We start from the raw sequence: 26,505 nt of genomic DNA on the forward strand, positions 1-26,505 counted from the left end.
TGCTTCTCACAGCCCTTTCTCCACCAACAGTTCTTGACTTCTTCTGTTCCAGCTCCAGATCCACCCTCCAGTGTTTAGGTTTGTTGTTTGTTGTTTTTTTTTCTCTGTTGTTTAGCAGGGTCTCGTGAATCACAGGCTGACTGGTCTGAGTTTGCTATGCTGACTATGAATTTGAACTCTTGCTTGGGGTCCTCTGGCTTCCAGCTCCTGAGTAGTGGGATTAACAGGCCTGTGCCAAGAAGGTTGGCTTTGTGTGGTGCTGGGAACCAAACTCTGGACTTCCTGCATGCTAGGTGATCGCTCTAGCAAGTGAATTAATTACACCCCACACCTGGTGGTTTTGTTTTTGCTTTTTGTTTGAGGGTCGGGGGTTGATGCTTGTTGTGGGGGTTGGCTGTGAACTACCCTAGTCCTGTTCCCACCTCCAGAGTACAGGCTTGTGTAACTAGACCTACCTTGTTCACAGTAACAAGAATGCTACTTTAGGGGCTGGAGAGATGGCTCAGCGGGTAAGAGCACTGACTGCTCTTCCAGAGGTCCCGACTTCAACTCCCAGCAACCACATGGTGGCTCACAACCATCTGTAATGGGATCTGATTCCCTCTTCTGCTGTGTCTGAAGACAGCTATAGTGTACTCACAAAAAATGAAAAAAGAAAAGAGACCAACTGGGAAAAAAAAAGAATGCTATTTTATTTTTCTTAAATACATTAATTTGTGTGTGTGTGTGTGTGTGTGTGTGTGTGTGTGTGTGTGTGTGTCTCTGTATACGTGGGCTGGTAGGCACCACGGTTACAATGTGGAGGTCAGAGAACATCAGGAAGCCCGTTGTTTGATCCGGGAATCGAACTCTGGTCATCAGGTGGCAGGTGTATTTTCTAAATCACTTTGCAGGCCCAAGAGCAGTATTTTCAATGATAATGTGATCATCTTAATTTTCCTGCTAGTGTCTTCTACTTCCTCTGTCAGTCTTGCTTGCTCCATTCATCCACTTTAAATGGAGCCTCTATCTAGAAGCCCACCCTGGTGCTGTGGTAGTGGTTGGTAAATCCCCTTTGGATGGTGTTCTCAGTCCAGACCCCGTGTTCCACCATCTTTCAGGTCTGTTCATCCTATGTAAGCTTCTGATCTTCACTCTAACACCTCTTTATAGCTGTCTTTGTCTTTCTGTACAGGGTCCAGAGAAACCTGCCGTTTTAGGGATTTGTCACCTCTTTCCAGGCAGTGCCCTGCCTACCTGGCAGTCGCACTAAATAGGAAACCTATGTGGGCTCTTGTCATGCCCTGATTTTCACTGTCCCAACCCCTGCTCATTCAACTCTAGGATTTCCCCATCGCATTCCTGATCACTCTTCCCTCTGCTTCCGCATCACTACTCCGGGCTGATCCTGTTTGACGACACACAGGCCAAGCTGGCCTGGCCACTACTGAATCCTGGACATTTGGTTATGGCTCAGAGGACGAGGAATTTTGGCAGGATAAATCCCTCACACCTAAAGGAAAGCTAAAGTAAAGCGGGCAGAAAGCCACAGGTTTCTAAAAAGTGTGTGTCTCTTGCCTTAGTCGCAGCGAAAGTACGAAGGCGCAAGGACGTCGTGGCCGATGCCCACACGGAAAAGCGAGAACGCTCCGCACACCCACCCCTCTCAAGGTCCGGTTGGGGCGGGACCAATGCTGACCACGCCCCCTTCCCTTGAGCCGGGGCCCTGCCAGGTGCAGGCGACAGAGCCAGGTGCAGGCCCTCTGCGCTTGCGCCGTGTTCGCCCCGCCCCGCCAGGTGCGCCCCACCCCCTGCCTGGGTGCCAACTTCTCCTGTGTCCCAGCGTCCGCCATTCTCCGTAGCGCCCCTCCAACGGGTGGAGGCCTCCCTAGTCTGGGAAGAGTGGCAGAGTGTTGCCGGGCGTCCAGGGACCGTGTTGGGAGGCAACTAAGGCGTCGCACGCGCCAAAAGCCAGAAAAAGGGGCTTCCGGGAACCCGGGCGCCTCGAAGTCCTCTGCGGGGCGAAGCCGCACCTGAGCTCGCGGGCCTGCAGTGCGCGTGCGCGGCCGTGGGCTTTCCCGCACCTGCTCGCGAGACCCTCAACGGCCGGCGGCTCGACGACTGGCGCGCGGCGCGGGCAGCAGGTTATGGCGCAGCTATGTGAGCCGCGGCGGGGCCGGGCGCTTCTCGCCCTGTTAGCCTCGCTGCTTCTCTCCGGGGCCCAGGCGGCCAGCAGAGACCTAGACGTCCACGGTGAGGGCCAGGCGGGGGATCCGGGAGCAGGGGATAGAGGAGGCCGCAGCTGAGGTGGGCTACTCAGTGCGCAAAGGAATCACAGGCTCCTTAGGGATGGCGAGGGTGGACAGTGGAGCCAGTCCTGCAGGTGGAGGGGCGTAAAGGTTGGGGACATATTGGAGCATAGCGAGCGCGGAGGCGTAAGGGTTAGCAAAGTGTTCCTTAGAGAAGGAAGGAGGAAGGGAGGAAGGGAGATGAAGGGTATTGACCCAGGAAGGCGTGGCGCTGGAAGTGGGTGAGGAGCTCAACAAAGCGGAAATTGCTTGGCCAAAGAAAGCCCAGGAGGGGGTGGGGCGTTCATCCAGTCCTCTCAGAAGGTGGAGATTTGATCGGGAGACCTGTTGGCAGCTTTGGGTACAGGGAAAACGCTCTGCAGACACCTGTTGATAGCATGTATGGCTACAGCCCTCTGTGATGTCCCAAGGAAGAAGGAAAGCAGCAGCGATAGAAGGGAGGAGCTTTGCCAGGGTGCCTGCCAGTGTAGGAGCATCTGGTTTCAGAGTGTGGTATTGACATCTAGCAGCTGGGGTTTGCTTCTTCAAGTGGTGTTACAACTGCTTCAAACAAGCACTAGCCAACTTTGAAACGATCTCTGTTGAAAGAATTCACTGAGTCTCCGCAGAGTGTCAGTAAAGATAGTGATCATGGCTGACTCAAGGCAAGACGTGCTTCTGCGTTCGCAGATCGTCGATTCCAGTGGGCCCAACACTTACATGCGGATTGCTCGCCAAAGATTAAATGACTAAGCAGTGACAACAGACAGCGGGACAAGAACAGTGATAGAAGGGACCAGTGTCCCTAGTAGTGGGAGTCGTGAGGGTCTAGAGTAAAATTGGTTGTGATCCGAGGCTGGAAGTCAGGAAGGGGAGAGAGGAAGTGGGAGAAGAGGACATAGCCATGAGGCCAAAGGCCTTAGCGTTAAGAAAGAGAAAGCCGAAGTGTGGCAGCTTCTGAGAAGTGGTTTATTCCTGTGTCTAAGACTGGGGCAGGGGTTGGGGATTTAGCTCAGTGGTAGAGCGCTTGCCTAGAAAGCGCAAGGCCCTGGGTTCAGTCCCCAGCTCCGAAAAAAAGAAAAAAAAAAAAAGACTGGGGCAACATCACGAATCATTGGGAATGCCGAGGGCCAGTGGGGAGAGGCTCAGCTCTCGGAGATTCAGAATCAGAAGCACAGAGGTTGACCACTGTTGTATAAACCAGACTCCAGCAGCCTGTACAGACAGTATGTCGCCTTGTACCTATGGTTTCATGGCCTGTGACTGTGTCAGGTTATGGCTTTTCTAAGCTCTTGTGTGGTCTAAGCCTGGAACCAGCCTGATGTGGTGACATCACAGGCCTTTGGAAGGTCACACACAGTGACTGTTGAGGCTATGTCCTTGTGAACAGGCTAGACCTACTGACCTTTTGGAAGCACACTTAGCTGTCCAGCCCGGTGAACTGCTGCCCTCACTTATCTCAAGTGCTGTTTGTTTGAAAACCTCAACGGCTTCATCTGAGGCAGCCAGTGGTGATAGGTTTGGGGTTCTTTGTAGAGGTGGTTGTTTGGTTTCTCTCAGCAAAGAAAGTCAAGTACTCAGGTGAGGTGTTTCTCTGGCACATTCCAGCTATACGATGGTGCCACCAAAGGAAGTGGAGGAACTTGGGCAGGAGTGATTATGAAAGGCCGCTCAGAGAATCGTGTCTTCACCAGTGGCTGAGGGGCAGTGGGAAGGTGGCAGGTCTGGCCAGCAGACTGTTAGAGTTGAAGTTCTGGAAGGAAAGACCTAGAAAACTAGATAGAATGGATGCTGAGCCTAGGTGAGGACACTGGGGTCCTGAAGAAATCTAAATGTTGTGTTAGACTGAGAGGTGACGTGGAAGACAAGGTCGTTGCAGGATAAACAGAGAACAAGGCTCCTTTGTCTGAATGGAAATCCCCATGAGTAAACACAGCCTAGGCGGTGAGCCCTGGGTAAGGACTGGAGAGGAGCAGATGTGTGTCAGCAGGTGACAGATGGTGGGCAGTGAACCTTCTACCCTTCATGACAGACATCTCCGTCCCTGGAGAGGTTTGGGGGAGTTGGGAGAAGACGGGTGTGGAAGCAGGGGTGTAGCTGTGAGTTAGTTAAACCGACTTGGCTCCTGGTGGGTCACTCTTCCAGCCACTCACCAGAGAAAGTTTCATCTTTCTCTTTCCCTGCCATGGCGATTCTCATCTCTCTCTCCCGGCCCCTCTGGAAGCGAGGCCATTTGGAAACTGAAATAAGACAGAACATTAGAACCAATCCCCAAGATGGGTCTAGATTCTTGTTAGAGAAAGGTATCATGAAGGCTCAGAGGGACTGCAGAGATGGCTCAGGGTTCTTGCAGAGGTTCCATTCCCACTAAGCACATGATGGCTCACCACCATTCATAGCCCTGGGCCATGCCCTTTGGTTTTCTCAGGTATCAAGTATGTGTGTAGTTTTTATGTATGCACGCAGGCAAAGCACTGAGGCACAAAATAAATGTTAATTTTTTAATTAAATTTATTCTTTCTGTTTCTCTTGGGGTTTTTTTTGTTTGGTTGGGGTTTTTTGTTTTTTTTTTTTTTTTTTTGAATCAGGGTTTCTCTGTATCCTTGACTGTCCTGGAACTCTGTAGACCAGGCTGTCATCAGACCCAGATCCCCCTGCTTCTGCCTCCCATGTGGTGGGACTAAAGGTGTGCACCTCCATCATGGCTTAAGTTTTTTACTTAAGGTTCAGAAAAGAGATGGAAGAAATGAGGGTGTGGATGGATGGAGGTGGAGACAGCAGGCTGTGAGGGTTGTGTGTGGTTGAGGGTCTGTGACCTGACATTGCCAGGGTTGGTAGCCGAGGACAGTGGGGAGAGTCTCCCACTGGTCATATGTGGGAAGGCAGGTCCACAGGTTACTTAGAGGCAGGCAAGCAGGGGAACACTGATCCATGGAGACTCACCCCAGGAGGCTGTCACAACCTACAATAATTGTATGATTTCCAAAGTTGGGCATTTATACAGTTAAAGTATTTTATTTGGGGGCATTGCCTGAAAGTGTGAAGGTCCGACAGAACCTGAGCAGAATGCAGGCCTGCTTTCACACACAGCACCCAGGGGCCAAGGCCAAGGACCCTTGTGAAACAGGACACACACTTCCCAAGTCTCTGATTATACATTCCCATCATACACCTGCCTGCTCTTTATATCTTGAGTTCTGGTCAGATCTCAGGGATATTCCTTAAATTGAAATGCCTCTTTACCTAATGCTCTGTTCCCTGATTTCAAAGGGCCCTAAATTTTCTTTTTTCTTTCTTTCTTTTTTTTTTTTTAAGAGGTGGGGGTGTTTCACCTAGGTCTCACATACGCTAGGCAAGCACTTTGTGTAATTTTTAAATTTGTTATTTTGAAGCAGTGTCTTATATAGCCTAGACTGGCTTCACATACATAGCTAAGAATGACCTTGAGCTCCTATTGTAGGTAGGCATGGTCATGCGTGCCTGTCTACTTTTCTATCTGGAGGTGGATTCATAGTTGCCTGGGTTGAACTCCTTTAGTAGCCCAGATAGGCTTTGCCCTTGGGGTCTTCTGCCTCAGCCTTCTAAATAGCCACGATTACAGGCTCATGCCAACCACTTTGGCTGAAATAAGGTGATTTTGATCATTATTCCAAGGTCAGGTAACAATTCTCCCAAGTTGGAAATCCCTTTGAGTCATGAGTTGTTAAGTTCCTGCTGCAGTAACTGTTAGCAGCCAGCCTAGGGCATCAGAGTTGTTGATGGTAACTTGATCTGGCTTCCTTCATGGTTCTTGGGAATTTCCATGGGAGCTGAGCCCAGCTGTGTTCATTCCTGAGCCTCCACTGACTTAAAGCATCTTGGGTTAATTACAACTTCCCCAACACCTAAACTGCAAGGCATACTTTTCGACCAATCCATTGAGCATGTCATTAGTTCCCGGCTCTTTTCTTTCCTTACATGGTTAGTATGACCCTAATGGTCAACGTAGCAGCTAGGAGATGAAGTGTATCGGGACATGGTATCGACTGGTATCACATTGAAAAGGGAGTTGTCCTGCTTGTGGGCAATGCTATTTGAAATGCTTATTAATTTAACTAACATATACTTACAAATACGTACTAAATGCACTGAACAAAGCGGGCTAGAGAGCCAGCTAAGCCAGTGAAGACCTTGCTGCACAAGCATGAAGACCTCCCCATTACACATGTCAGAAGCCAGGTATTACAGGTAGGCCTGTAGTCAAAGCAAGGCAAGGCAGCCAGACCAGGTGAATTTGTAAATTAGAGATTCAGTAAGAGCCCCTGTCTCAAAAATATAAGGTGGAGGGGCTTGGAATGGTGCGCTATGCTTTTTATTTCAACCCTGGGAGGCAGAAACATAGGAATCTCTTGAGCTCCAGGCCTGCCTGTCAGGTAGCCTGCAAAAAAGAGAAAAATACACATCTGTGTGAGACCTGACTGCTACACACAAGCACGATACACACAGGGAACTCATGCATATGCCACAGAGAGGCAAAGAGGTCTTAGAAATGACTTCTTTCAGGGTTGGGGATTTAGCTCAATGGTAGAGCGCTTGCCTAGTAAGCGCAAGGCCCTGGGTTCCGTCCCTATCTCCAAAAAAAAGAAAAGAAAAAAAAAAGTCAAAAAAAAAAGAAATGACTTCTTTCCTTGCAAGCTGTCTCAGTAGGGCAGGATTCTCAGTAGGGCAGGACTCTCAGTAGGGCAGGTAGTAACTGAGGATGACAGTGGTGTATATTCAGCTGACAGCTTATGAAATGTAACTTACATCTAAATATTTTATATCTAAAAGGTCGAGATTTTATATCCACAACACTGAAATTTTATGACCCTTGTAATTTAGGTAGGATTTGTCATAAATGTTCTTTCCTCATAAATACCCATAAATATTGAATTAGTCCTAATAACGACACATTCTAGTCACTAGACACCAATGCCTAGAGGAGACGGTAGTTAGTTGGTGGGCTTTGTACTGGAAGTAAGCATTGAGATATGTCAGCTCGCTCGCTAGCCACTAAGTGGCTTTGTCGATCACTACGAGGCAAAGAGTGGAGTATGCTTTGCATGCCTTTATTCCTAGCCCTTAGGAGGCAAGCGCAAGTGAATCTCAGAGTGAGTGGCCTGCTCGCTCTGTAAAGTGAGCTCCAGGCCAGGCAAGGCTGCACAGTGAGAAGAGGATAAAGTGTGTGTCAGCTTTAGAACTTGAGGATTAAAATACTGTTTTGGGAGACAAAAGGGCCACCTGGGCCCAGAAGTTTGAGGTAAGCCCTGAGCAGCATGGTGAGGCCCTTCTCAAAAAACAATCAGAACAGCACAAGGCCAGGCATGGTAGAGGCAGAAGATGAGTTCAAGGAGGTTATCCTCTGCTATGTGGAGTACTAGACTAGCCTGATGTACATGCGTTTCAAGAAAATAGAGTGTTGTCTGTTTTGTTCGGAGTCTGGGTTTCCTTCCCTGTGTAGCCCTAACTGTCCTGGAACTCATTCTATAGACCAGTCTGACCTCCAACTCAGAGATCATCTACCTGTCTCTGCCTCCCGAGTGTTGGGAATCAAAGGCATGCACCACCACTGCCCAGATGACAATATTTTTTAAAACATAACCCTGACTGTCTTCTTGTCCAGTATCTGTGGTGATACAGGCCTGTAATCCCCTTTCTGGAAGCTGAGGCAGAAGGGTCAGGAGTTTGAGGCCCTCCTCAGCTACATGAGACCTTATTTTTTTAGGCAAAACACACCAGATGTCCAGGTACTAGCTGGAGTCCAGGTTTCTTCCTTCCTTAGTTCCCCTTACTCTCTGCCTCCCAGTGTCTCCTCTGTACCCTTGTACTAAAGTGTCATGGTGTAGACAGGGCTCAAGTCTCTAGAGACATTGTCAGGAGAGGACTCCTGAGGGAGAGTGGTGATTCTTACAGGTCTGTCCTATTTGCCTGAGGCTGCTGCTCTCTTTACTTTTCCCTGTCCATCACCTGCTGCTTTGTAGAGTTTCGGGAAACCCTTTTTTCCCCCTCAAATAACAGTAGTCTAGGCTTGACCTCAGAGTATTGGAACCACAGAGCTGCACCACCACCCCTTGGCTATTTTAAGCATTTATAACTAATCTTCTTAGCACCTAAGTTCTCAGTATTCACTATATCAGAAGAACCTCTGTTCTCTCTGTTCTGCTCTGCAGCCGTGAATGGGGGAGGGAGCACAGTGCACCTCTGGGACTCTGCAGAAAAAGCTGACTTTCTACTTTGCCAAGGTAGCCTCCAGGTTGAGTGTGGGGCTGGGCGTGGATGTGGCTCACTTGGGTACAATGCTTGAAGCCCTGGGTTTCATCCTTGATGCCTGCAAACCAGTTGTGGTTACTCTGGCCTATGTTCCAGCACTCTGGGCTTTGGGGGTGGGGGACAAGAAAGAGTTGAAGGTTATCCTCTGCTACGGAGCAGTGGAGTTTGAGGCTACCCTGCATTACATGAGACCTGGTTTCAAACCAAGGAATAAAATATTAACAGAGTGTTCCAGAGCTGGAAGCTAAGTCTAAAGGAAGGTCATAGTCCAGTGCTTGCAAATAAACTTGCCAAGAAACACTTCCGTACTTACTAGATCCAAAACAGGTATAAATCACACAGGCAGGCCTTTGTCTTCACTTGGGTCTGTTTATATTTATAGTGTCCTTAGTAATACAGAGGGACACAGCAGTTTCATAGGCAGGCCTTTGCTTTATCCTCAGAGCCACTGAAAACCGTGTACTTGATGTTTTGGGTTCACTTCCGCTGTGTTGCCCTTGCTGGCTGAGCTAGTAAGGCGCAGTGATTGTCTTGCCTCAGCGTCCTCCTCATTGCACTCAAGGCTCGTGTCTGCCTGGTATTTGTTTTAGCCAGGCTTAAATTAGAAAAAGTGGGACCAAAGAATACGAGTCTTTTTGTCCTGACCTAGTGGTACAGGGCTGTAATCCAGCTACCAGGGATATGGAAGCAGGAGAAGAAAGCATTAAGGCCTTGGCTGTAGAGGACCTTGAGACCAGCCTGCACAAGTTGACGGGGCCCGCCCTCAAAATAAAGCCTGCGAAGAGCTGGGTGTGCCTCAGTGGTGGAGCCTGGCAACCTGTGAGGCCTGTGGTCAATCTCAGGAATGTTTTAAAAGTTTATTCCATTGGATTTAAACTTTTACAATTTTTATTTAGATTATGGGTGTGGATGCTTTGCCTGCGTGCGCTGCGTGTGTGCCCTGCTGCCCTTCAGACAGGCAGTTGGTGTTAGATCCCCTGGGACTGGAGTTACAGATGGGTATGAGCCACCATGTTGATACTAAGACTCAAACCTGGGTCCTTTGAAAGAGTAGCCAGTGCTCTAATCCATGGGGCGCTCTCTCTAGCCCTTGTTAAGTTTTATTACATTTTATTGTGGGTGTGGGTATACATGTGCTCCCTCACAAGCAAATGTATGCCAGAGAAACAGCCCTTAGGAGTCAATCCCCTCCTTCCAGCGACTGGGTCTTGAGATCAAATTCCAGGTGTCAGGCTTAGTGGTAAGATACACACACGCGCACACACACACACACACACACACACACACACACACACACACACACACACACACACCCCGCATGTGTCCTATTACTGTTCTGTGAATGAGGAAATGATACACGCACACATGCACACCCCGAATGTGTCCTGTTACTGTTCCTGTGAATGAGGAAGTGAAGAGGAGGTGGCCAGAGTCACTGTGGGGGAAACTAGCTAGTCAGGATTCACAGCTTCCTTCCCTGGCTCTGGGTGCTCTGCAGGCTGCTAGGCACGTGTGCTAAGTGATTCCTACTGTGCACTCCCTTTGACTGTTCCTTTGTACCTTATGACAATACATGGGACTTAGAATAAGCCCTTAGATGTGGGTGTGATTATAACAATTTTTCTTTTTCCTATCCATGTAAGTCTAAGGGCATCTGCCCAATTGCAGGCGTGTGGAGGGCAAGCACACATCCCCACTTGGTAGGCACTGCTTACCCTGAATGGGGGTAATCTACACTCCCCTCCATCTCAGGACAGTCTTTAAAAGGATCCCTGCTGGGAGTGATAGTCAGATGTGTGATCCCAGAACTCAAAAGGCAGAGAGGTAGGCGATCTGTAAGTTTTCAGTCAGTCAGATCTACACAGCGAGTTTCAGGGCTACATTTGTAAAATTTTAACTTCAAAACAAAACCACTCTCCTCCATTCTCTGTCTTTTTATCTTCCCCGGTGCACACGTGTCTATTTTTGGAGTATTCCCTTATCTGGATGTCTCCAGTTGTTTTGCTTGCCAGCACAAACAGATGTGTTGGTGAGGCTTTTCAGCTGCTATAAAACTGAACATGGAGCCCTATGTGGATGTCCTAACAGTTGCCCCTGCACTGTGCAGTTGCCTTTTCCTGGTTTCTCCTCTCCCCTCTGCTTTCATTCCCCATCCTCTTCTCCACATCCTGCTGTGGCTGGGCTGGAACTCAGAGAGAGTCACCTGCCTCTGCTTCTGCATGCTGGGTTAAAGCTGTGCACCGCCAGGCCCAGCTTGGAGCTGGATTTCTTTTGCTACTGTGACAGCTTGTGAACCTCCCACTACCTGAAGATCTTTGTAGCTATGACCTGATTGCCTTTGGCCTTACCCTTAAGACTTCTAAGCAGCTTTAATGAGAAGAGCACAGCTGCTTTCTACACTGCCTAGGCTTTTTCACAAAGGATGAACTGATGAGGACTGTGTGTTATGCAAACCTTCACAGTCTATGTTATGGATTCTCACTTCACAGCTAATGGTATGCCATGGTGGAAAATGATGTTTTCTAAACACTTCAAAGAAGGGAGTGAAAGGGTTTTTTGTTTTGTTTTGTCTTTTTTTTGTTGTTGTTGTTTTAACTTATTACCGTGTTTTGTGACATGATGGTATCCGTGAGTGGGGGCAGACACTAGCATGCCACCATGCATTCAAAAAGAGTCTGTTCTCTCCTTCCCTTGTGGGGTGTAGGATCAAACCTGGGTCTTCAGGCTTCCAAGGCAAGTGTCTTTACCCACTGAAGCACCTCCCCGGCCCTAAACTGCTCTTTGTACAATGCCTGCCTCCACCCATAAGTGCTGGGTTTACAGGTGTGCGCCACCGCACCCAGGAGTTTATTTTTGAATAGCTGAGCAAAATCCAGGGACACTGTCGTGATTTGGGAATTCTATGAAATTCGTTTTTACTGCACATAAACGACTGCTGTAGTTGCAGACGTCCATTCTCACGCTGCCTGACACCTTTTGTTGTCAAGGTGACAACTGTCATACCCTAGGTTTCGTTACCTGAATGCACACATCTTGCAAGAGTAAACCGAATGGATATAAAAACATACATGAAAGAAGCTGGTGTAAGGAGGTCCACATTTGTAATCTCAGCACTTGGGAGGCTGAGGCCTAAGTTCAAAGCCAGCCTGGGCTGCAGTGTAAGACCCTGCCTCTGAAAAGAAAAAGCTGGGAGGCAGGAGGATCACTCCTTCAGAGCTATCCACAGCTGCATAGCAAGTTCAAGACTAGCTTTGGCTACATGAAACCTGTTATATCAAAAAAGAAAACATGAAGATCCAGATGGCTGTTAATTTGGTGGGAGAGAGCCAATGAGAAGATCAGCAAGGGTTTGGAAGGTCGCTTTGAGGTAGAGCTTTTTTCCTGGCACATATGAGGCCCCAGGCTCACCCTTTAGAACTGTGTGATAAAGCTAAGAAGTGATACGCAGTATTTCCTGTGCCTTTTGAAATATTCCTAAAGTAAACTGCCTTTGCAGCCAGTACTCACAGCTGTGGGAAATGATCCAGTCTGTCTTTTTAAGCCTATAAATCAGATTGGTAATGTTTAAGAGCCTAAACTCTCTGTGACGTCCTTTTTAGAAGGGGACAGCTCTTAGGAGGCTGTGAGTTAGATACTAACCTGGTGCACACAGAGTCCAGGAAGCCAGCAGAGCTGCACACAGACCCTGCTGTTGGGGTCCAGCCTCGGCACAGGATCAGAGTTCTCAGCTGGAAGAAGGGATGTCTGGAAGGTGCATAATAAACACACAGGAACCGCTGTGGGGTACAAACTGACAGGCAGTGTTTTATGCTTAAAGTTGCGCGCTCTCTCTCTCTCTCTCTCTCTCTCTCTCTCTCTCTCTCTCTCTCTCTCTCTCTCTCCTTGAAGCCGTATATACTTTTGCTCTTTGGGCTGGAGGTTGTGCTCTCTCGTTTGCTCCTTTTCTCACACTCACACACTCTGCATTCCTCTTCTATACACATTCTCTCCTCACACACTCTACACTCACCTCACGCACACTTCATGTGCTCCACATGCTCTCTAGCCTTTCTCTTGCCCCAGTCTTTTATTGATAATCCAAAAGCAGGTAGAAAAAAGACATTGTATAATCATTGCCAAATCAAATTCAAAAGAATAACCACATCCCACAACAAACCAAGAATTACGATTGTTCCCCAAAGTTTCAAGTGTCCCCTATTCCCAGGCCTGTGGCCAAAATAATAGTAATTGCAAACTTACCATTATTTAAACTTTAACTTTTGACTTATTATACTTCAGAGTTCTGAGGTCAGCTACTTGCATTTTCCTGGGAAGCTCTAATGATAAATGACATGGGCAAAGCTGCCAGGCAGTGGCCAGAACAAGTCAAGTTAACCCTGAACTCACCCTTAACTCAGCAGTTCCCTAGCTTCCTGTTCCTTTACATTGCACACAATGACTCTCCTAAGAATTCCAGTACTTTGACTTAGTTTTACTAGTATATAATTCTATATATATAGTTCTGTTCTAACTTATCCAGGAACCACTCTCAAATGTGGTGCAAACTCATTTCATAACTTCAATAACCTTTTCCTTTCGTGGGGTCCCAGTGTTGGCTCTAATTCATTTTTTTTTTTTTTTTCTTTCAAGGTTTTTTTTTTTTTTTTTTTTTTCAGAGCTGGGGACCGAACCCAGGGCCTTGCGCTCACTAGGCAAGCGCTCTACCGCTGAGCTAAATCCCCAGCCCCTCTAATTCATTTTCTAAAAATTTCTTCAAATTTTCTTTGCAAGTCAAGCATTAATCTGGAACTACTGTTGTGCAGTTATTACACTGTTTCCAAGATGAGAACACACAGCATGCACCTGGGCCGTTAGGGCTGTGCTGTGCTGTGCCCCTATGCCTCAGTTTCCAGTTGTTTAAGATTCATTACATCAAGGAACATCTAGTTTCACAGAATTCACCAGAGCAGAAGGAAAAAGAAGTAGGAAAGTCAGATAGAATAGAATAATTATGCACACCAAGGTCAACTGAAAATCAGTCACGCACAAATGAAATGTATACAGCCATTGTCCAGGGCTAAGGTTAGGAGAAATGGGAACAACTGTCTTTGACAAAGGGATGCCACAGGCTACAGAGATGTCTCCATTCCTGCCTACTGCGGACTTCATTCCATCCCCCTGGAGGGATGGATGTGTCTCCTGCTTCTTAGGGCCCCAGAGGCCATTCTTTTTTGCAAGGAGCTGCCTCAGCCTTCTGAGATGTCTCCATCCCAGCCTGCTGCTGGCAGTCCCTGTCATGGTATGCTGTCCCCAGCTCCTGGAGGGAAGTGGGGGGAAGGGGAGGGAGGAGGAGAAAGGAAGGAAGGTGACAGTAAGTCTTTCCATTTGGCAAAGCAGGGTGAGGTCATTGAACCATTGGCAAATTGTCTTGGTTAAAACCAGTGACCCGAGAACCAGATAAACCTGTTTCTTCTTGACAACATTCCCAGACATCAGCCTGCAATTTTATAGCAGCTGATGTTCTAAATGCCTGCCAAGTTAGGTGTGTTCCTTCAGCTTTTTTCTGGTTTTCATGGGAGAGAGGTAGCAGGCATAAAAGCAAGAGAGACACAGTCTTGTTCTGTTCCTCTGGCTAGCCTGAAACACCATTTGAGTAGATTGGGCCAGTTTGAGGTAATCCTCTTGTACCTGCCTCCTAGTTATGGGGTTGCATAGAACGTGTGACCACCCGTCTGCCCAGCCTCCCTGGTTTTCTTACCCATTTTAGAAGCAGTAGGAATAATTTTGTATTTTAGGTTAGATGCATCTGTAATCCCAGCACCTGGGACCCCGTCACCCCAAAATTGTGTCTTGGCCTATGTGATTGTGCATGCCAGTAGGACTTGCAGCTGCTGTGTGACTCATGGGTAGGCTTATCTAGGCCCTGGACCTTTCTTCAAGGTTGGAAAGAAGAAACCAGCAAATAGAAACTGTACATGACTTTCACCGTTACCTGTAGTACTCAGACCAATGACATTTCTTTCTTTTTCTAGACAGTCTCAATGACCAGACTGGCTAAACTCAAGATCCACTTGCTTCTGCTTTCTGAGTACAACACCCAACTAAATCATTTTTTAATCTTGTTTGTTTAACAGTAAAGCCCTCATAAGAAATAACTTGCTGGGGTTGGGGATTTATCTCAATGTAGAGCACTTGCCTAGCAAGTGCAGGGCCCTGGGTTTGGTCCCCAGCTCGGGGTGGGGTGGGGGAGAAAAAACGAAATAACTTGCTGAAATTATTGGCTAGTATGACTGGCAAATTACTGTCGGTGACCCTGTAACTGAAAGCAGAGGCTTCTGATGAAGGAGATTTGCCTTTGTGAACCCTCAGATTGTGGTAAAGAGTCCAAGGAATGTTTGTTTCCAAGCAGCTCTGTTCTGTTTTCTCACTGCCTGTGGATGTCAGTTCAGCATTCCCCCTTGGTTGCTCTGAGGAGCCCTTGTCCCAGAACCTGGGCTCTGAGCAGGTCAGTGTGAATTTAGATCTCCTCCCCAAGCTCCAGTGCCCTTGCTTGGAAGTAAAGGGCATTACTTTGTGGTTCCTTCATTGGGAAGGTTATTATTGTTGTTAGATTTGTGTGCATGTTTGCTCTCAAAAATTTGTCTTAGCGCTTGAGGTCACAGGAAGGAAGACAACTGTAGGAATGAATTCTTCTTCCACTAAGTAGGTACCAGAGAGCACATTCAAGCATTTGGCTTGCAGCTAAACCATCCTCTCAGTGTTCTGGTTTGCTTGTTTTTGTTGTTGTTTTTTAAAGACAACTCTAGCCAGACCAGCCTTGAATTGAGCCTTGTGGTACTCAGTGAGATTAGCCTTAAAATTCTAATCTTCCTGCTTCCACCTCCCAGGAGTGGAATTATGTCTGTGCACCACCACACTGTCCTAAAACTGCACAGGAAACAATGGCACAGTAGCCACTGGTGACGGCAGGACTCAGCTCAGCAAGGCTTCTGTAGCACTGCGTCCCCTCCTGTTGTCAGTAGAGATACTGACTAGGTCTTGTGGGCTCTCCTCATCTTTTCTTGTTGGGAGCAGTGTTGCCGCCTCCGTCTGGTTGTGTGTAGGTTGGGCCAAATAGAAACCAAAGGATTCTGTTCTGTGTGTGTTTACTCTGGGCTTTGCTGATCCACCCGTGGTTTGTGATCTTTGGCACGTTGTCAGATTACCTGTTGCAGGTGTATACCAGCTGCTGCTTTTTTCTTTTTTGCTGTGAGATGCCTTGGGCCTAATACTTAATAGGCAATTTCATTACTGATGAGTTAGGTGTCACCAGTTCTTCTAGTTTTTGTTTTGTTTTAAGATAAGATCTTAATAAACTCCTCAGGCCGGCCTTGAACTCATTGTAACTTAGGTTGGCCTTGAACTTTCAATCCCTCTGGTCCATCCTCCAAGTAGCAGGATTACAGATCTGTGCTATGAGCCTGGCTAGGGAGGTGGTTCAGGTCACGAGCATGAGGACCTGCGGTTGGATCCCTAGCAGCTACATGAAAGCCAGGTGTGGCAGCAACCATATCTAAGCCAGTGCGGGAGGAAGGCTAAGAGTGATCCAGGATGCCAGCCACTGCTGCTTCCAGCCTTTTGGGAGTGGGGGGTTTCCAGGTGTTGAACTCGGGTCATCAGGCTTGTACAGAAGGTGCTTTTAACCACCGAGCCGTCTTGTTGGTCCTGGAATCTTCCTTTTCTGTTACTTGACACTTACTTGTGGATATGGGAGATACAATAGGGGAGTTTTTTTGTTTTACACAGTAGCAATGTGTTGTGTGTATAGATCAGTGTTTTGAGAATATCTGGTTCTATGTCCATCATCATAACAACAGAAGCACAAATCCTGTCCTTTGCGTTTTCCAAGGTTATTTCCAGTAGTAGAATAAACTAGACATGAGCAAGCTGGAGAGCAACAAGGACTACCTGTGGCCAAGTGCACAGCTCTTGACGTATGGGTGCTTGTTCAGATTGGCCCTCGGGCTGGGGTGGGAGAACAGTGTGCCACTGTAGAGGAAGGCATGGGCCCTCCAGAATGACTCCTGGTTCAGGTGATTCCCTTGCCCTGTCCACGCCCCCCTGACCAACCTCTTTGAGTGACTGCAAATGTGTCTGACTAGAATACCATGCTTGGTGTTTTCCCTTTGATTGGAGTGGGGCAAACCTTAGGCTTCCTTGGAACCCAGGCCTGTGAGCTGGGTTGCCCTTTAGGACAGGAAACAAGAGTTAGGAAGCTTGTCTCTGAAGGCCTTGGATTTGAGTGTGGGTGTCTATGTGCTGATCCTCTTTGTGGGAGGATGTGTAGAGCCTGGAATCTGGGCCTGGCACACGCCTGACCAGTGAGTGCTCTGCCGAGCCACACCCTCACCTGTGCATTTCTGGTAAGAGTCAAGGGCAGACGCCACCTGCAGCTGCCGCAGGTGCTTTGGACATTGTAACCAGGTGATGTTTTCTTTTCATACAAGGACAACAGTGTCAGCACTGGCTTTGGGAACAGGTCTAGAGGAACTGGCAGGCTCAGAACACTCCACTTCCCTCTTGGAGTATCTTGAACAGCTTGAACTTCCTCCTACAGAATATATGTGTGTCTTTTGACCCTGGGATTGTCCCCGTCAACCCACATGGGTTCTGTTTTGTTTCAGAGTCTTGTGGAGTTTCGAAGGTAGTGGGGAAATGCCGGGCTTCCATCCCCAGGTGGTGGTACAATGTCACTGATGGGTCCTGCCAGCCCTTTGTTTATGGAGGCTGTGAGGGAAATGGTAACAACTATCCAAGCAAGGAGGAGTGTCTTGACAAGTGTGCTGGTGTCACTGGTAAGACTGGAGTTGGGAGAAGTAGAGACTTAGAGTTCCTTGTTGGGATTTGCACATCTTCTGTCTGCTGGGACTTCACTCAGTACAGAACCTGGGATGAGGTGGGATTCGAAAGCAGAAGCAGACCCAGTGGTGGTTCCTGGGGCCACACTGGTTTCACTGCAGGCTCCCTACTTATCAGAAAGAGTCAAGCCTATTACCTGGCCTCCTCTATCCTCCTCCTTCTGAGTGCAAACACTAGACCACACCCCAAGAAGGCTGGCGTCCTGCGCACTCTTACAGGCTCAGGTTCCCCAGGCATCCTCTGAGACAAGTGATCTGAAAAGCTCACAGAGCTGTGTTAGGAGTGAACACGCGTTTGCGCCCTGAAATCCACCCATCTCCACTCTTGAAGGTAGAATTGGCCCGTACAGTGCAAATAAACCTGAATGCCCAGCACAGCCTTGAGTCCGGATCCCTCCCTGCTGTTCCCAAGGCCAGGCCAAGGCTGAGCTGCCCACAAAGGTTTTGTGCTATCCTTCCTGACTTGCAGATATGCCTGGTGACTTAAAGCTGTGACAGGTTCTGTGTTGAGCCCCGTTGTTCAGTCAGTCCCCCATAGGCCGTGGTGTTCGTGGTTTCTGACTCCTCACTTTGTGGCTAGACTTTCTTGGCTTTGAGCTATGCATCAGAGATGAGATAGACATCATCAGGTTGTGTGAAGTCAGATCAGCAGTGGCCTTGGGCAGTGACCTCTGGTCTCCTGCAATGGGTGAAGTGCTTCAGTTTGCTTGTGGACAAATGGACAGGGATTGTTGTGATTTAGTGTCTTAACACATGTTGTTCTTCTTCTTCTTCTTCTTCTTCTTCTTCTTCTTCTTCTTCTTCTTCTTTTCTTCTTCTTCTTCTTTTCTTCTTCTTCTTCGTCTTCTTTGGTCTTCCTGCCTCTGCCCCTTTTGGGACACTGGTCCCAAACTCTCAAGTGCTAAGTTTTAAAGGTATCCACCACCATACCTAGATGATTTCAGATGGTACAGGCCAGTCCTTCACTTTTTGTGTGGCAACTGTCTGTCAGGAATCTAAGTGAAGAAAACGTCCGTCTCAGTGTGTTTCCTCTCCTTCGTGGAGGGGAGGGATTGGACATGTTTTTGTCCCCCTAAAGTGACAAGGACATGAGCAGGAGTCAGTGAGCATAAGGCACACAGCATCTCCCCGGACACGGTTCAGAACTGGAGCCCAGATGCAAAAGCCTGAGGGCTTTGTGGGCCTTTGCTTGTACGTCTCCTGGCGCTCTGTGTAACACAGGCTGGACTGCCAGTGCCACTGACCCTCTGCCAACCTATTTTCTAGGCAAGCAAGTTCTGAGGGAGAATAAAGGTGTGTGTTGTGCCAGTTCATTAATTTGTAATGGAAATTGGAACCTCTCAGGGGACCAGGCTGTCTAAGTGAGCAAACCTTCTAGCGAGTTGCTAGTTGCGGGGAAGAGGCTTGATGAGGGCAGAGAAGACTGAGGGAACCTGGGTGAGGTGATTGCTAAGTGACAGACATCAGACTGGCCCCGTGCCCCTTATACCCACTATCTTAATCTGTGCTAGAGACAAAATTAGATCAGATGTCAAGCATGATGTAACCCAATTGTAGTTCCAGCTGCAAAATTGGGAAGTAGAGGCAGGAATTCCAGGAATTAAGAGACCAACCTAGGCAATGTAGCAAATGTGTCAAAAAAGAAAGAGAGAGAGAGAGAGAGAGAGAGAGAGAGAGAGAGAGAGAGAGAGAGAAAGAAAGAAAGAGAGACCCACAACCCAAACTTAAAAAAAGAAAAACCTAGCCATTTTGTCATAGTGGTGGTGCATGCCTTAAATCCCAGCACTTAGGAGGGAGAGGCAGGTAGATCTCTGTAGGTTAGAGAGCCCTAATGGTCTACAGAGGGAGTTCCAGGACAGCCAGGACTACACAGAATTGCCCTGTCTACAAAAACAAAAACAAAACAAAACAACAACAACAACAACAACAACAAAAACTAACAAGCAAGCAGAATCCCTGACCATTTTGAAGTCTCTTCATTTGTTGCTGCACTCCACCCCTTTGAGACAAGGTCTGTGTGGCCTAGGCTGTCTACTTTGACCGTCTTGCCTTAGTCTTCGAAGTAGTTGACTGTAGATGTCTCCTCACGCCTACTGTGTCCTCTCAGCCATTTTAACTGCCGTTCAGCAATATTAAATACGTTTGCCCTGTTTGGTGCCTTTGAAAAGCGTAGGTGAATAACTACAGACCGGCTGGGTGGCGCGTGGCTGTGAACCACTCCTAACAAGTCTGAGGCTATTTGAGCTGTACAGTTCCAAGCCAGACCGAGTGACAGGGTGGAAAGAGTCCTGTCTCAAAAAGTCAAAATAAGGATCTGGAGAGACCACCTAGCAATTAAGAGTGTGCATTGTTCTTATAGAGGACCAGGGTTCAATTCCCAGCATCCACATCAGGCAGCTCACAACTGCCCAGTTCCTAAATCTAGTGCCCTTTTTTGGCTTCTTCAGGTCTCTGTAGGCAGGTGGTACACATAAACTCATACTCATGCATCCGTACACACAAAGGTGTTTTAAATAAATGTTTAAAAGAGAAACTTCCCCCTCCCCCAAATGTAGAGGCGATCTCCTTGGGAAAGATGTGACCACCCATGGGTATGTCTTATTCTATTCGCTAAGCATCTCCATTCACCTCTCTGTAAGATCTGTGTTGAGTGGGGATACCGAGATGACTGGGGGGTGGGAGTAAAGGCCAAGTGACACCTGGCTTAACTCCAGGGACCAATGTGGTGGAAGGAGGGAATGAACTCTTGAAATCTGTCCTCTCGCCTCCACGTGTGTTCCATGACATATACATACACACAAAATAATTTTTAGATATTGTTAAATATGTCGTAACGTGCTGTATGTGAACGCTTTTAATCCCAGCTCTTGGGAAGCAAAGGCAGATGAATCTCTGTGAGTTCGAGGTCAGCCTGGTCTACACAGTGAGTTTCAGGACAGCCTGGGACACACAGAGAAACACTATTTTGAGGAACAGAAGTCACTAACTCCACCTCTGCTTTAAAAACAAGTAGATGGGCATGGCCCCGGGAGCCCTGACTGCACGAAGTCGCTTCGCTCCAGCTTGCACTGAGTCCTTAGGCAGTCCCAGGGGCTCATTTCTAAGTAAAGCTTATCATGGCCCTCATGCACCCCAGGCTGAACCTCTTTTCCACAAGGGTTGGTTGAGACACATGCAGCCCTCTTGATGGTAGTTTTCTTTTCTGCTCTTTGTCCTTCACAGAGAACACCATTGATGGTCTGGCCAGGAGCAGCGATGGCGCTTCTGCCCTGAGCGGTAGGTTCCTAAGGACCCAGGCGGTAACTGAAAGGATACTTGCAATGGGAACTGTCAGATGCCTCCCTCTGCCTCCAGTGTACTAGCAACAGGGCTGACTTGTGTTTACCACACAAGGCCCTGCCTTCCCTCTAAGCTGCTGTCTGCCTTCCTGTATCCTCTGCTCCCACTGGGGTCCTGCCCCCCCTCCCCTCTAGAAGTCCTTCGCCCTCTGCCTGCCTGTCCTTCACCTGTAGCTTTGTGTTAGTTTGCTTTGTAGAGCTGTCTGTAGCCGCCCTGCTCCTCTTTTATGCTTAAGGGACCCTGCGGCAGGAGCCTGGGTGAGTGGCCCCTTGTGCCAGCTAGTAGTGATTGTACCCTTGGGGTTAGGCCCCAGGCTAGGGGCCCAGCTGAGCCAGCAGTACCTGCCCTTCCACAGGGTTACGGGGAGGAGACTGTATACTCCTGATAGGGACAACATTTCTCCCAGTAGGTAGTCCCATGCATCACAGTCTAGGCCCTGGCCCTGCATCTCTGACACCAGAGCCCACATAGGAGTTCTGTGGCTTCTGGGGCTCACCTGGCTTCCAGGTGAGGTCTGGCCCTTGCTGACTGCTGAGGACCCTGAACCATTAACACTTATTTTCAGCATATTTCCGAATGAAATTGCCCAGTAGAACACGTTTCTGGGTGCTTCAGAGGGTAAACACAGCTATCTTCTTGATTGCCTCAAGAAACATGGCTGTGATTATTTTCCATAGTAACCCCTGAGGTAGCAAGAGTCCCATCCACCTCCAGTGTTCAGTGTGTCCTGTGCTCCAGGGGACTTTAGGACCAAGAGCAGATCCACCCCTTAAGGGCAGCACCGCCTGAGCCTTCTTCGTGGGCCCTTTTACAGTCAGCCCTGCTAGGCCGATGGATTGTGCTGTGTTTCTCCTGACCACATCTTTGTGTTGCAGTTCCCAGAAAGCAGGATTCTGCGGACCTCGCTGGTGAGATCTTCAACTATGAAGGTATAACTTAATCAATTATGTCCTTATGTAGTTGGGAAGTGGTTCACTAGGAGGAGCTTGTTACAGAGTCCCTCCAGACCTTGCCAGGTAGCTATACTTTAGAGCCTCAGTGAGTATCTCAGGCTGTTGGGAATCCAGATGTGCCAGCAGAGTGAAACCAGAGGGGTATGTGCTTCCAAAATTTGCCTAGAACCCTGATTCTCGCTAGCTCTGAGGCTGCGGGTAGAGCTATGCCCTGTACATAGTCCCGATGCCTATGTAAGGTGAGGGTCCTAGGATGGATCAGAGGGCAAAGTGCCTGGGCCTGCATGGACTACAGTAACATGGACGTGCTTAGCAACAAGTGCCTGGGATGGAGCCAGCCCCTCCCCCACTGCCAGTGGCGTGCAGTTGAGATCCCAGCATTTGGGCAGAAGAAATGTTTAGACAGGTGGATTGCCATGAGTTCAAGACTGTTCTGGAACATACACATACAAACACACACACTCACACACACACTCTCTCCCTCTCCCCCCTCCCCCTCCCTCTCCCTCCCCCTCCCCCCCATTTTCTCCTTGGCCCTGCTGATCTGTCCTCCTGAGGCTCCCTTGTTCACACTTCCAGAATACTGTGTCCCAAAGGCGGTCACTGGGCCTTGCCGCGCAGCCTTCCCTCGCTGGTACTATGATGTTGAAAAGAATTCCTGTAGCAGCTTCATCTATGGCGGGTGCAGAGGCAACAAGAACAGTTACCTCTCCCGGGAAGCGTGCATGCAGCACTGCTCTGGTAAGTCAGCTGGCCCGTCCCCGGGCCATGGGAGCCCTTAAGGCTCTTCCCATCCCTTTCCCTAACACGAAGCCTTTGGAAATGTCCATCAGACCATTGAATGACAAGGTCTCAGAGCTCCTGGGGAGAGGAGAGCAACTTTGGTCCCATCTCTGAGGCCGGAGAACAAGGGGGACTAACCTTAGTGTTTGCATTCTCCGTAGGGAAGCAGATGTATCCTTTCCTGACCCCGGGCACAAAAGGTAAGTGGTGGCCTCTGCCTTCCACCTGCGCCTACGCCTTCCTGGGTTAACTGGGCTCTGCCCCACGTACAGCATCGTTCCCCACTGGAGCGTCCTCGTGGCAGAGGGCTGTGTCTCTATGAAAATGGTTAGGCAACTTGGCTGTGTGGGCATTTGCCCTACACTGACCACTGCACACAGATGGATGCTGAGCCCCAGTGGGGAGTTTCCTAGGCAGCCTGTGCTTAGAGTGGGCACACAAGCCTGATGGCAACCCCAGGCCTGGAGGGAACTCAACTGCCATGTCAGGGTGTGCAGAGATGGTCGGGGACATCAGGAGGAAGACACAGTAGGCAGCCTGGCCTGGGGAGGGGGCTCTGTGTCCTCCCACTTTTGTTCTAAGCCTGTGCAGAAGATGAGTGCTACCTGTGAACCTGCCACACTGGTTTGGCCTCTTTCTTGATCTTTTCTCCCTGTGAAGGAGCCTAGAACTGGCCTATAAGTCGGCCTTGTTCTAGAAGTAGAAGCTGGTTCTCAGGGCTGGGCTGGAAAGATGCCCAGGTCTGGAGGGCTGGCTGTGGGTGGAGTTGGGTAGGGGATTGCCCCAAAAGGCTAGATAGGTCCTATAGCTCATGGGGGAGGGAGCCAGGTGAATGCACAGGGAGTCACATGCCTGAGATGGACCCCCACCCGAGTGGGGCAGCCCCTGTTCATCCACAGTTAGAAACCCCGGGGTCCCTCCTGGTTCTGCAGGGTACACCCTCATCTGACAGACAGCACTGCTCAGGCCAACTCCTTAAGGGACTCATCTCTCTCTCTCTTGCCATCTAGGAGTTCAAGGCCAGAGTCAGCTGCATGGGAGTAGAGATCAAATCCCCAAAAATCAAAATAGGGCTGGTGAGATAGCTCAGCAGGCAAGGGCACTTACCTCCAAGTCTGACTGCCCAAGTCCCACCCCAGCACCTACATGATGGCTCTCACCATTTGTACCTTCTTTTGGTGTCTTCAGGCACTATTCGATACACAGACATTCAGGCAGGCAAAACGCACATGAGCTTCAAAAGCCACTCTATATATGTGGCATTGCAGGGGCTACCCTGGCAGACAGTCTCTCCAGATTCCTAGGTTGAAGTAGGCATCTGGTCCTTGTTCTGGATCGACTTGGTCACCCTACTGGCCCTCTGAGGCCATGTTCCTCCTTGTCTTACCTGTCCCCTTTATCCTTAGCGGTGATCCTGGTGGGGCTGTTCATCATGGTCCTGATCCTCCTCCTGGGATCCTCTATGGTGTTCCTGATCCGAATGGTTCGCAGAAAGCAGGAGCGTGCTCTCCGCACTGTTTGGAGCACTGCGGATGACAAGGAGCAGCTGGTGAAGAATACCTGTGTCTTGTAGAGGCCCCAGTGCTCAGAGAGCCTGGGGGACACCATGACAGAGCAACGCTTGTGCCTGAGATCATTAGGGAGTTTGGTCTTTGTTTCCCAGCCTGTGGGCTGCGTAGAGCCTCTTCCTGACCTCCCTCCCCACAGCCCTCTGCCCTTCCCCACCTATCGCCTCCTTCAGCGTCACTAGGAGCCCCATTCCTGTAGTCATAACTGTTTGCTTGATTTATATGTCTGTTTTTTAGTAGATAAAGGTTTTTTAAAAATCAGGATTCTGAAAGAAAGAATGTGTTTAATAAAGTGGGCCTTTTAAATTAAAATTTACTATGTAATTTTTGTTTCTTATGACTACTGATTACAGGTGCCAAGGTTCATCTCAGGACTTGAGTCATCCTTGAGTTAGGTCTTCGCTTTCCTGTCTTGTCTTAGACACAGAGCATTTGTCTTTTTAGGCCCTACAGGGTCCCAGGCTGACCATGAGCTCCTCCATAGCTGAGATGACCTGAGCGTGCTACTGCCAGCTCCTCGGTGCTGGTTTCGGGTGTGTCCTGTACCTGGACCATTCCTGGTTGAGGGTGGAGCCCAGGGTCCTGGTCTGCTGAGCAGGCACACACCACCAACACAGGGCTCTCTGTGTAGCCCTGGCTGTCCTGGAACTCCCACTATACACCAGACTGGCCTCAAATTCACGGCAGTCCCCAGGCCGCTGTCTCCTAAGTGCTGGAATTAAAGATGTGCGCCACCACCACACCCCAGCCAACCCCCAAAATTTTTAATATTTTTTATTTTATGCATATAACTGTTTGGCTTGCATGTATCTTTGTCTACTATGTGCTGCATGCCTGGTACTTAAAGAGGCCAAAAGAAGGTATGGGATCCCTAGGAACTAGAGTTAGAGAGGGTTGTGAGCCACCATGGAGGGCCTGGGAACCAAGCCCTTAATCACTGCCCGGCTCCCCAGCCCCTCTCACACTCCTGAGTACTCACTGACCACTCTCCTGGACATATCCACGAGCCTCGCTTCTCTGGCTACGGACACTCTTAGACCTGGGTGTTGGGAAAGACTGTTTCTGCCACCTGTCCTCTGACCTCCAGAGTCCATTTGTGATAGAGTTGTTGGGAGGCTCAGGAAAGCCGAGTTCTGCCTTAGGCAGGGGCCCTTAGCTTGGTAGTATATGCCTGTAATCCCAGCACTCAGAAGCAGGAGGAAGATCTCAGTTCAAAGCCAACCTGGGCTTTAAGACCCTGTCTCAAAGACAAGAACACTGAAGCAGGGAAATGGCTCTTGCAAAAGGCCCAATTTCAATGCCCAACAGCACATGGTGACTCACAGCCATCTGTCCGTTACTACCCTTTTCTGGTCTCCGGGACACCAGGCACACAAGTGGCGACCAACATGCAACCGAAACACTCATACACATAAAATTAAATAGATGAGACCACCGTCAACATTGAACCCTGCTTTGTCTAGCACCCCAGAACACCTCCATTTTCAGTATGGGGCAGTTGCCACTTGTCTTTGACCCTTAAGACCGTGATTGAGAGTGCACCAGAAGTCACAAGTCAGCCTGGTGGGTCCAGTGCATGGCAGACCCTTAGACCCAGTCTGTAAGGTGTGCTAACCCTTCTCCAGCCTGAGGCTCCTGGGTCGTACAGTGTTGCCTGGGGATGAACCAGTGTGAAGGGATTGAAAGTGCTGAGTGGCGTCCGTACGCAGTGAACACCCATGGTTGAGAGCTGGACTCTGGATTACAGGAGAGTCCACCCACACGGGCCTCTGGTCCTGCAGGTCTTACTCTTGGGAAGTTTCAAATTGGTTGTGCTTGCATCAAACTCTCCACGGGTGGGACTGTGGTGAGTACCTGGCCCTGGAGGAGGAAGCTGTGAAGCTGCTCTTTGGAATGGGAACACACCCATATTGTCCTTGCCACATCCTGGGACCAGGAACCCCAGGCCCTAGGGTTTCAAGGTTTAAGGACGGGTGATCCTGAGCACTTCCTGTTTAAGGAGGAGGGGCAGCTGATTGCTGGTGTAAAGCTTTATAACACCCCCTTGTTGATGCCGGGCAGTCGGCAGGCCACTGTGACACACCCTCACCTAATTGTGTTCTTGTCACAGCCTACCGCCCAGGCATGCATGGATGTATGTGGGGTCTGTGAGCAAAGAAAACTGTACAGATGAGAAGCTAGGAGGCCATTTTCTGGCCCAGGAGTCTAGAGGTTAACAGCCAGGATGTTAGTTTAGAAGCAGAAGGAAATAAACTCTGGACTGATGACTGGGTGTAGGCCGAGCTTAGCCCGATAGTCACAGGCCAGTACAGTGCCTCAGTCTGATAAGAGGACAGTCCCTGCGTGCTTCGAGGGCGTCCAGCTGCTAGGATGTGGTTGAATGGGGATAATGTTGTTTATAGGAGCTGAGCCCCTGTTCCTGGGAACTCCA

The 26,505-nt window shown here is 49.1% G+C and overlaps 1 protein-coding gene across 2 annotated transcripts; it reads left to right on the forward strand.

Annotated features, from left to right (window-relative positions):
* The first annotated feature begins 1,772 nt into the window (after positions 1-1,772).
* Positions 1,773-24,398, forward strand: Spint2 (serine peptidase inhibitor, Kunitz type 2). 2 transcript variants are annotated; one of them, XM_032894008.1, is made up of 7 exons: positions 1,773-2,232; positions 17,198-17,368; positions 20,654-20,707; positions 21,646-21,699; positions 22,303-22,464; positions 22,668-22,706; positions 23,913-24,398. In XM_032894008.1, exons 1-7 carry the CDS (start codon positions 2,127-2,129, stop codon positions 24,077-24,079), a joined length of 753 nt encoding a protein of 250 aa, XP_032749899.1. In that variant the 5' UTR covers positions 1,773-2,126; the 3' UTR covers positions 24,080-24,398. The 2 variants fall into 2 exon arrangements, with proteins under 2 accessions (XP_032749899.1, XP_032749900.1); XM_032894009.1 differs by lacking the exon at positions 17,198-17,368 and having other exon boundaries at positions 1,778-2,232.
* Positions 24,399-26,505: the final 2,107 nt, after the last annotated feature.

Source organism: Rattus rattus, chromosome 2, assembly GCF_011064425.1.
Source record: "Rattus rattus isolate New Zealand chromosome 2, Rrattus_CSIRO_v1, whole genome shotgun sequence".
NCBI lineage: Eukaryota > Metazoa > Chordata > Mammalia > Rodentia > Muridae > Rattus > Rattus rattus.

What these genes read in the sequence shown, in the direction of transcription:
- Spint2 (XM_032894008.1), top strand. Translation starts at nt 2,127, where the DNA reads ATGGCGCAGCTATGTGAGCCGCGGCGGGGCCGGGCGCTTCTCGCCCTG. An exon ending in TGGCGCTTCTGCCCTGAGCG is followed by an intron (nt 20,708 to 21,645) that starts GTAGGTTCCTAA and finishes TTTGTGTTGCAG; the next exon opens with TTCCCAGAAAGCAGGATTCT. An exon ending in TGAGATCTTCAACTATGAAG is followed by an intron (nt 21,700 to 22,302) that starts GTATAACTTAAT and finishes TCACACTTCCAG; the next exon opens with AATACTGTGTCCCAAAGGCG.